General features: G+C 38.6%; 1 protein-coding gene across 6 annotated transcripts in view; it reads right to left on the bottom strand.

Moving 5' to 3' along the window:
- Window positions 1–1,587: 1,587 nt before the first annotated feature.
- Window positions 1,588–11,540, bottom strand: part of B3galt1 (beta-1,3-galactosyltransferase 1) — a 584,757-nt gene continuing 574,804 nt past the window's right edge. For all 6 annotated transcript variants that reach the window (XM_036184473.1, XM_036184471.1, XM_036184475.1 and 3 more), the window contains one exon: window positions 1,588–3,618. In XM_036184473.1, coding sequence (XP_036040366.1) covers window positions 2,409–3,389 — 981 coding nt within the window. In that variant the 5' untranslated portion in view covers window positions 3,390–3,618 and the 3' untranslated portion in view covers window positions 1,588–2,408. The remainder of the gene's footprint in view (window positions 3,619–11,540) is intronic.

Genomic DNA, 11,540 nt, shown 5'->3' with positions numbered 1-11,540 from the left:
AGATTCTATCTGTATGAACAACTGAAATGAAGAAAAAAGCTCCTTTAAAATATGTACATGTAATCATTGATGTCTATTTACATGTTTGTCATATGGGTATTATGTAGCATAAAAAAGTTAAGAAATAGTTCTTTAAGACATGATTTTCTGATTTTTTGCTCCATTTCAAGATTAGGGCTCTATGCATATTCCACACATACATATAAGACAATCCATAGATGTACATACATGGTTATTATAATGTGAGATTCTTCGACATGAAAAGTGGCTTGGCTGAGCATGGGGTAGATGCAAGGCCATAGTAGGAGACAGAGACTGCATTCAGCTGTGCAACTGGGAGGCAATGAGGCTTTCCCAATGACTGGAGCTCACAAAGGTTGAGGCTGGATGATGGGAGGGTGGCTCACCTTGTTCTGCTTCATCTCTTCCCAGAACACTTGACACTGCTCAGTAATTAAAGTCATATTCAAGAATAAGAAGTCCTGTGTCATTTAGTACTTGGAGCTAATGAGAGATCTAGTGTTTTCTAGCAAGGGATTATGTGATTATGGGACTCCATTTCTTCCTTTTGTCTCCCTAGTCCTATCACTATCAGCTTCTATGGGGGTATTCTAGACGTCAAGGTGCAAATAAAATAAAGGAACACTTTTAGCTGTGGGGCTTTCTTTGCATGACAACAGTGAGTTCCCTAATGAATGGTAGATGTTCTGAGTGCTTATTCCTCTTCTATAGAGTAGATTAGTTCTACTTGTCCTAAAGATTTTTAAGAATTCAGGGCAAATGTTTCCTATGATTTAAGTTGTCAAGATGTATTTTGCAAAGCATATGCAAAGCTCCTCCCCAAAGCAAAGCAAATGCTTTTCAACATCCGGGGATACCAAGGCAACAAACTGGAATGACAAATTTGTCACCAAAATCAGAGACATGGCAGAGAAATTGAAACTTCCACAATCCACTAACTTACAGCCAAGGAAACATCAAAGTCTTGGAAGAATTAGGTACACTGAGAGTTTGCAGTCAATTTTTATTTTGGTAAATTGTTATATTAAGAGGATATTACCACAACTGATGACCATCTTTATAATTACTGTAATAATTTTAGCATTTAGCATAATGCATGATACATGGCATTACGTAGCACCTTTTAAACTAAAGATCTCAAAATACTTATTAGCAAATGTGATTTGCTCTCACAGTACCTGTGAGGTAGATTTTTCTTTTTAGCCATTTTACAAGTGAGCATACAGAAGTACATCAAAAATGAGATGCCTGTTCATATGGTCCATGTAAATTTGTGGCATCAACGGGATCTGAACTCAGGCTTGCCCATTCTTCCTTCCCTTGGATCTCAGCCACAGAACCTCCAGAACATCTCAAAACAGCTTTGCTTCTAAAAGTACTTAAATGTGTTAGATGTCATGAGCATATTACATTTGTTGGTAACAGGGCCACATCTTTCAATAACACTGGCAATTGTTAAAGGTTTTCTCATGTGCTTTGCAAATAAGTGCGAGGGCCATTGCACACTATTGCTAAGCTTATGCAAGTTAGAATGGATACATAAAGTTGCATTTACCAACTGCTATGTATTGTTTCTGGGCCTCCTACCAACTTGTTTTCTACACATGGGGACACACACCTGCCTGGTCCAAAAACTGTAAAATGTACTTGAAGGCATTGTATGGAAGGGAGCAGGTGACAGTATGACATCTGGCAGTCTCCTTGGTGGCACCATGTAATATTTGTTCTGAAAAAGCAAACAATTATTTGTCTCCATAAAGTAGCGTTTTATGTACATCCCACCTGCTGACCACATTTAATCCTTGGAAGTGTAAGTCTAGGTGTTTTCTACACATATGGAATAACTGAGTCTCAAGTTTCAATTTTCATCTATTTCATCACAGTCTCCCTACCAGGGATAAAAATCAATTATTGGTAGAATCACAAATTCTATACACATTTCATGGCAATATATGTAAAATCCAATGTGACAATAACACACAGCATTAAAAAATCACATCCAGTGTGTCTTCCTGGCTATGTATCTTTTTTGACTTATTTCTTTTCTAAGAGTTACTATTTATTAGTGTGAGTTTCCATTTCCTGACCCAGATTTTTATCTCAGATGCACAGTCCATAAATCCTAGCAGTTATTGAGAGTCACTTCTTGAAACAAATGACAATGTCTTAGGACCTGAGAATGTATTCTGGACCTTCTAACTCACTTGCTGTTTCTATGACTGAGCCCAAGACTTGTAAATTAGTGATCCAAGAAAGGAACTGGGAATAGGAAGCAACAACTTTACAAAACCCCTTACCAGGTCATTTTCCCATCGTGACACCTGTAAAATACCAACACCTTAGTCCCCATTTCTTAGAAAAGAAACTTATTTACAGCAATAAAAACCCTAACATCTGAGATGCTTCTTGCTTGACATATCATTCCAAATTCTGTGCATTTCTTCTGGAGAGATCTGATGGACCGTGATGACACGACGGTACCTGCACAAACTGTAGGCCATCTTCCAGTGATTGAAGCCACTATTCTGGAAAGGATGTATGCCGAGCTTTCGAAGACACAGTCCCACATACACATCTTCAAGATGAAGCAGCCTGGTATGGAGTGAGGTCTTGTAAATGAGTTCTGCCACATCAGCAGAAAAGATATAGCCAGTTCCTGAACAGAATGGTGGGTAGTTGCTGTCAGGGTACAAATCCCTAGGCATATACCACTTACTGCGGACATCTCGGATCGGTCCGCCATTGATGACATAACCAGTAAAATACCTTCTTCTTGGCTTGGTAGAAGGTTTCAAGAGTTTATAAATAAGGTTGTCCATGTTCACAAAAATGTCACTGTCTGTTTTCATGACATACTTGGCTTTTGAACAGAAAGTGGCAACCCATCTCATCCCCATTAAGGTTTTGAGGGTGAGGTTGTGATAGGAGTCAATGAAGTCCTCCACTATGATGTCATGAAAGATCTGGCTCTCTTGCTCCACCATCTGGTTCAGAACAGGATCGGCATTTTTGCCCAGGAGGAAAAGTGTGGCTATCTTGATTCCTTTGAAGTTGTTCTCATCCCCCCATGTCTCCCGGATTGCTTGGCGTGCATCAAACTCCTTGTGTGTGGTGCTGATGAGGATCACAAGGAAAGGGATGTTTTTCTCACATTTATTGGGTTCGTTTATAAGAAATTCAAAAGAATGTGGGTTTATAGGTCGAGTTCTTATGTTGCCAAAGGTGAAGTTTTTCCTGGCAACTGTTAGGTGACTGAATGGCTTTGAGCCAGTGTAGGAAGAAGTAGGTCGTGTTATGCTCAAGTACCAGAGAGCACTGGCCCAGCACACAACGGTCAAAACATATAGACAGGAGACCTTTGAAGCCATTGTCTTGAGAATACGTCTAGTCCAAATGCTGGAGAACACGTCTTTTGGGCACTAGATTCTTGTCCTCTTGCAAAGGCAGCATATTATTCCACAATCTGAAATCTCTGCAAGAGAGAAGTTTGTTGGCAGGTGCCTGTGGACATCAGTTGTGTTGTGGCATCGTCACACTCACTTTAGTTTCTTTCAAACCTGGTGGAAGCTCCATGCCTCAGAAATCTTCCTCGGAACTCTGAAAAATCAATAAAGTACAATTTTGTTCAGGTTTACTTGGCCAGTTTCATGTTCTTGAATAAGTACAATAAGGGTGTAAGAATTATCAGCAATGACTAAAGTAAACATGGTCATTCATTTTCAGAAGCCTTGAAAAACCCCTGACATAACCTCCTAGCTACTCCTCTCCCGTGAACAGAAATTGTTTATGCATATCTATATTCAATATATATTGACCATGAGCATGAGGTGGGCTAGGGAGTAATTTTCTAAAATGAATTCCTTCTTCAGAAGAGGCTATTATTGCACTTAGTCACTTCTTGGCTCTCAATCTTTCAGAGAGGCTAGCATACAGTTCATATCTCTTCTATTCGTCCAACTTTGAGCTTTTAGTTGATTTTGAGAAAGAAATCAACTCTTAACATTGCTCTGCTGTCTCCAATTCTGCATTGGGAAATGTCTTGACCACTCCCCCACAAACCTATACTAGTACCATGCTTCCTTGGCTCAGACTTAGAAAGAATTGCTGCCTGTTCCTGATCTGGCACTGGGCACAGCTCATAGCACATTGTTCTGCTTTCTCCAAGGCTTTGGAAAATACTCTGACTCGTTGTTATGGCTGGATATAACAAATCTCCCCAAGACACTCATTTACTGAAAGTTTGGCCCTTGGCTGGTGGCATTCTCTTGGGAGATGGTAGAAAAATTGAAAGATGGAGAGAGGAGGTCCCAAGGGCCAAGCCTTTGAGCACACACCTTATCTCTGATCCCTTCCTCACTGCCTGCTCCCTTTCTTCCATGAAATGAATAGCTTCCACTTCCACATTCTCCCATCACCATGCTCTTCTTTCTCACTGTTAGGTATCTAGTTAAACATTAGTAGGCTTGGAGGACACTGAGTGAGACTCCCTCCCTCATAATCAATAGCGAAGAAAAAAACAAAAACAAAAACTGGAACTTCATGACTCTAATAACTGGTCAGAAGAATGATACCTGATTCTTATGATTCACTATGGGCAGAGATTTGCCTAGCTAAACTGCCTGGGATATTATTAACAGATAACTATTAAGTCTGTCTCCAGGAATCTTAAACACTGTACACACTGCATTGCAAGAGGCTTTCTGATTAAAAACAAAAACAAAACAACAACAACAACAACAACAACAACAAAACAAAGACATATCATTGCCCCCTTCTGTAAGAGTCAATCCAAATGTTCTGCCAACTACTTGAATGCTTAGGACAAAGTCCTTCAGGTAGAGATGCTTGTTTTAAAGACTTCAGAACTAGTTTAAACCCTTCCTAAAATGTAGACTAATATAATGGTCCCTCTTACCATTATCCACTATCTCCCATCCGACTGTGTTCTGCACTTCTGTGCAACAAATTCTGCCTATCCTCGATACTGTGCTCAGTATGATCCACATGTCTAGTCTGAATTCTTTCAACTGTGGTCTCATTGACAAAGGGGAGTCCAGAATGAGGGAAAAGCCAACGAATGAGAAGCCAAACCTCTGAAACTACAAGCCTAAGCCACAGCAACCCTTTCTTCATTATATGTTGTTCTCTGAAGTACTGTGGTTATAGTTACATGAAAATAACCATCACATGGAAACTACCAACTAACCGTCCTGGTTGTGTTGATTTCAGAGTTGTCTAAACAGTAAGGAATTTTCAGTTTTCAATGCATCTATGTATTTTTTTTTTGAGAAAATTCACTGGACTTTTTCATTTATTTTCATTCATTCATTCATTCATTCATTTATTCATTCATTCATTTTAGCTGCTGATACATAGCTACAAACATTGGATGACTACAGTGCAAGGTACAATTGAGTTGAAAGTCCACAAATTCAATGAAGATGTGACTGGTGTTCAAATGAAGTTGTTTTTTGAAACACTCATCCTTTCTAAAATTGTCATGGTTTTCTAGAGCATATAAACATTATCTCACTCAAAAATACGTGTCAGATTACAAATTCTATTCATGAAAATTATTTCTTTCCTTTTTTTAAAGTTGGTTTATATGGTGGATTACATTGACTGACTTTTGTATGTTGATCAATCCCTACATCTCTGGGATGAAGTCTACTTGGTCATGGATGATCTTTTTGATGTGTTCTTCAATTCTGTTTGCAAGTATTTTATTGAGTATTTTTACATCTATGTTCATAAGAAAATTGGTCTGTAATTCTCTTTGTTGGTTTAATATTTTTTGTGGTTTGAATATCAAGATGACTGTGGTCTCATAAGTGAATTGGGTAATATTCCTTCTGTTTCATTTATATGGAATATTTTGAGGCATATTGGCATTAGCTTTTCTTTGAAAGTCTAGCAGAATTCTATGATAAAACTGTCTGGTCATCTCATTAGATACCAGAAAGCAAAACAAAATAAAAACCTGTATTAAAATACAACACCTCTTCATTACAAAAGTCTTGGAGACAGTAGGGATACAAGAAACATACCTCAACTTAATAAAGGTAATTTACAGCAAGCCTGTAACCAACATCAACCTAAATGGAGAGAAACTCAAAGCCTTCCCACTAAAATCAGGAACAAGACAAGGCTGTCTACTCTTTCTATATCTATTCAGTATAGTACTTGAAGTTCTAGGTAGAGCAATAAGACAACTGAAGGGGGTACAAGTTGGAAAGGAAGAAGTCAAATTATTGCTATTCCCAGATGATACGATAGTATATATAAGTGACCACAAAATTTCTACAAGTGAACCCCTACAGATGATACACACCTGCAGTGAAGTGGCTGGAAACAAGGTTAACTCAAAAGAAAAATTAGTGGCCCTCTTGTAGACAAATGACTATCAGACTGAGAAAGAAATCAGGGAAACAACACCCTTCACAATAGCCATAAGTAATATAAAATACTCTGGGGTAAATCTAACCAAGCAAACAAAAGACTTGCATGATAAAAATTTCAAGTCTTTGAAGAAAGAAACTGAAAAAGATATCAGAAGATGGAAAGATCACCCATGTGTATGGATTGGTAAGATCAACATAATACAAATAGCCATTCTATCTAAAGCAATCTACAAATTCAAAACAATTTCCATCAAAATTCCAGCACAGTTATCTACAGACCTTGAAAGGAAAATACTCAACTTCATGTGGAAAAACAAAAAGCCCAAGATAGCTAAAACAATCCTGAACAATAAAAGAATTGCTGGAGGTATCATTATCCATGATTTCAAGCTAGAGCTATAGTAACAAAAACTGCATAGCATTGGCATAAAAATAGACACCTTTGACAATGGAACCAAATTGAAGACATAGATATAAACCCACACACCTATGGACATCTGATTGTTGATAAGAAGTCAGAAATACACAATAGAAAACAGAAAGCATTATCAACAAATTTTGCTGGTATAGAAAAATGTAAATAGATTCATATCTATCACCCTGGACAAAACTCAAGTCCAAGTGGATCAAAGACCTCAGGATAAAACCAGATACATTGAAGCTGATAGAAGAGAAAGTGGGGAATTTTTTTGAATACATTGGCACTGGAGACATCTCCCTGAACAGAACACTGATAGTATAGTGATCAACCGCTAATATGTGGAACATTATGAAACTGAAAAGCTTTTGAAAGGCAAGGGACATGATCAATAGAACAAAGTGGCAGCCTACAAAATGAGAAAATATTTTTTGTTTGTTTGTTTCATTTTTGGTTTTGGTTTTGTTTGAGACAAGTTTTCTCTATATATCAGCTGTGGCTGTCATGGAGCTCACTTTGTAGACCAGGCTGTGAGGCTTTGTAGACCTCAAGCTCACAGAGATCTGCCTGCCTCTGCCTCCCCAGTGCTGGGATTTGAAAAGATTTTTTAACAAATCTATATACAACAGAGGGATAATATCCAAAATACATAAAGAACTAAATAAACTAGCTATCAAGAAAACAAATAATCCAATTAAAAAAAATGAGGTACAGATCTAAATAGAATTCTCAACAGAAGAATCTCAAATGGCTGAGAAACATTTAAAGAAATGCTCAACATCCTTAGCCATCAGGGAAATGCAAATCAAAACAACTTTGAGATTCCACCTTATACTTGTCAGAATAGCTAAGATCAACAACACTAGTGCTATGGAGGACATGGAGTAAGGGGAATACTCCTCCATTGCTAATGAGAGTGCAATCTTGTCCAACCACTATGGAAATCAATATGGTGGTTCCTCATAATACTGGGAATTGATCTACCTCAGGACCCAACTGTACCACTCTTGGGCATACACCCAAAGAATGCTCTATCATACCATAAGGACACTTGCTCAACTATGTTCATAAGAGCTTTATTCACAAAAGACAGAAACTGGAAACAACCTAGATGTCCCTCAACAGAAGAATGAATAAAGAAGATGTGGTACATTTACACAATGGAGTATTATTCAGTTTTTGAAAAATGACATCATGAAATTTGCAGACAAAGAGATGGGACTAGAAAAAAAATCATTGTGAATGAGGTAACCCTGACCCAGAAAGACAAACATGGTATGTACTCACTTCTAAGTGGATAGTAGATGTTAAGTAAATGATCATGCTACAATCCACAGACCTAGAAAAGCTAAGTAACAAGGAGGGCTTAAAGAGAAATATGTATACATATTCCCTTGGGAATGGGAACTACAATAGATTTTCCCAGTAGACTGGTGATGGATGGAAATAGGAACAGGAGGATCGGGTATGTGTGAAGGAATGGATGGAGAGAATATATGAAGAGATGACTGGAATTGGGGGACATTTTGGGAAGTCAATGTGGAAACCTAGTGTGGTAGAAAAATCCCAGAATTCTATCATGGTGACCCAAACAAGGATTCCTAGTAGTGGAGGATTTAGAGCCTGAACCATTCATTCTCTGAACCAGTGGTGGGACTGGGCCACCAACCCAGCCACAAAACCCTTGATCTGTGATCTATCCCACCTGCAAGATGTGCTGGGACAATGAAGGCACAGAACATGTGGGAATCCACAGGATTCCTTGAGCCCCAAGGGGAGGGACCCAATGGAGGTCTCCAATTTGGGCTCTCTCTCCACCTAATGCCTGGCTGTGGGTCTCTGTATCTGCTCTCATCAGGTGCCAGGGGAAGCCTCTCTAATGACAGATGGGCTAGGCACAAATCTATGAGTATAGAGGAATATCATTAGGAATTGTTTTAGTGATGTTTTTCTATCATAGGTCTTTGGCCTATCCAGACTCTGGATCTGGTCATTCAGGCAGTGTTTGACATGGGCTTCCTTTCATGGTGGAGCTTCAAATTATTGTTATTAGGTTGACATTTTTGTAGGACTCTTAATAGTGGGAGGGAGTGTCTTTGAATTTTCACCTGCTCTTGAGTCCCCTGTCCTCCTACTGGGTTGCCTCGGCAAATTTTAATATGAGGGTTTGTACCTAGATTTATTGTATCTTGTTATGCTGTGTTCAGTGGATATCCTTTGGAAGCCTGCTCTTTTCTGAAGAGAAATGAAGGAGTAGATCTGGGGGAGAAGTGGGTGTTGGGAGGAGGTGGGACTGGCTGGGAAGAGTGGAGGGAAGGGAACTGTGGTTGAGATGTATTGAAAATATAAATAAATAAATAAATAAATAAACAAACAAACAAACAAATAAATAAATAAATAAATAAATAACATATTTTATCCTTCCTAGTTAGAGCAGAATTCAATAGCCCTGGAAGGCAGAATACTAATTTTAGTAAAGTCTCCTTCAGAGACAATGACATGCTTAGGCTAGTTAGTTTTTACCAACTTGACGTTAATTAAAGTTACCTGGGAAGCCAAAAATGCAATGGAAGAATTGCTTCCATCAGACTGGCCCACTGGTGGCCTGTGAGACACTGTTTTGATTAGTAATTGATGTGGGAGGATTCAGTGTACTGTGGGTGCTTCCTCCAGAGGAGGTGACTCTGGGTTGTATAATCAAAGAAGTTGAGCAAGCTAGTAAATAGTGCTCCTCCGTGGTCTCTGCTTCAGCTCCTATCTCCAGGCTCCCGCCTTGGTTTCTGTCAGGAATGGACTATAATCCATAAGCCAAAATAAACCCTTTCCTCTCCAAATTGCTTTTGGTTACAGTTTATCAGAACCAACAGAATGCAAGATAGATTATTTGTGCTTAAATATACATTTTAAAAGAATTTAATTGGGATTATGGGTGGAAAAATCATAATTCTAAGTTCAATAATCATATTGAAACAAAAAGACAAGCGATATGCAACATCAGAAATAAAACCCTTCCTCTTGTCTAAGCTTAGAGCTAACTGTGAGATCAACAATAATTCAGTTGATTTGTTGTTCTAACTGAATGATACAGTGGGTTCAGGCCACATAACTTTAGGCATAGTCATGCCTCCATGCAGCTGGTAGCAAGAGCTCTGTAATATATAATCATGGCTTCCTGGAGAACATTTCTACTTTAAAGAGGCCTAAAGTGATAACAAAAAGGTCATGATGAATGGCTTCAAGCATATAAAGAAGTTTTGATACCTTAGAGCAACTGGTTCTCAACTGGTGGGTCTCGACCCCTTTGAGGTTGCCTATCAGGTGTTCTGTGTATCCGATATTTACATTACAATTCATAACAGTAGCAAAATTACACTTATAAGGTGGCAACAAAAAATAATTTTATGGTTGGAGTCACCACAACATGAGGAACTATATTAAAGTATTAGGGAAGTTGAGAAACACTGCTGTAGAGATAAGAAAAGGAACTGAGAAAAACTAGTAGTAGAGAATATTTGAAAAGACTTTTCAAATTTGGGATATACAAATAGTGACTTCATTTTAATAATAACAGCTGGTGAACAAGTCTCAAGATGCTATTGGAAACTAAACTTTTCTTGACCATGACCTCATCTTGTGTACCCCATTCTTACAAGCATTCCTGTATCACCCTCTGCCCCTGTTCCCTTGTACAATTCCCTACTAAATTGTGAGCCAGCTATTGCTAAGCTGTCAAGGGACTCTGAAGCAGCCTGATGTGGAGCCTGGTCATCTTCAGGGTAAATTAATCAAACAATTAATGGAGGATTTCTTTAGTTATTTGATCTACTTTTCTACGGTCTCTTTCCTGTCCCTACAGAGTCATATTAATATCCCCCACTTCATAGCTGTTTTCAATCAAAATTTGTTCATTCATTTGTGAATTCACTAACCATGAATCTACCAATTAATCAAATACTTCTAACATCTTTTAGCTACAGAGTGTTGAGAAAAGAGAACTTGAACCAAAGCGCTGTCTTGGGAAGTTCTGGGCTTAAGGCTAGATTTCAAGCAAACAATTAAAATAATTATCAACATGGGGCTTTTGTAATGGAGTGGACTGGAGAAAAGAGTATTTGTGGAACAGGCACAGTAGTGTAGATCAGGCATAGAAAGTCTCCAGAGGCCACTGTTCACACATGGCACAGAGTGGGCCCCATTCTCTATCCATCCTGGAGTCAAGCACTGATAGAGAAATGAATGCAGGCTGTGGATCAGAAAAAGCAAGCTAAGTGGAAGCTTCAGACATGAGGAGTTACCTAGATAGTGGCTGCACAGACAAAAGAAAAAGCACATGACAAGAACGTGATGTGCACAAGAGCCTGTAAATGGTTGAGTAAAGTGAGAGGGCAAGTTGATGCTGAGTGTAGCGAGAGGTGGGGCTATCGAGGTGAAGTGGTCCTACAGTAAGCAGCATCCATAAACCATTCCGAGCCCAGGAGCCATTTACTTTATCTGTGTATTCTAATAACGCAAGGGAGGATTCTTCCTTCTCCAAATCCTGTCCAGCGGTTTCAATAGCAATCCATTCTTTTATATTAAGGCTTTCTTTATTTCACAGTTCTAGCACCTAAAGGAGTGAGAATTAGTTTCATGACATACTTCAGTCAAATTTTTGTCTGGACAGAAGGATTGTGTAGATGGAGAAATTAGAAATATCAGAG

Source organism: Onychomys torridus, chromosome 4 (assembly GCF_903995425.1).
Source record: "Onychomys torridus chromosome 4, mOncTor1.1, whole genome shotgun sequence".
NCBI lineage: Eukaryota > Metazoa > Chordata > Mammalia > Rodentia > Cricetidae > Onychomys > Onychomys torridus.
Note: the sequence above shows the minus strand (reverse complement) of the source record. Positions and strands in the feature narration are given on the sequence as shown.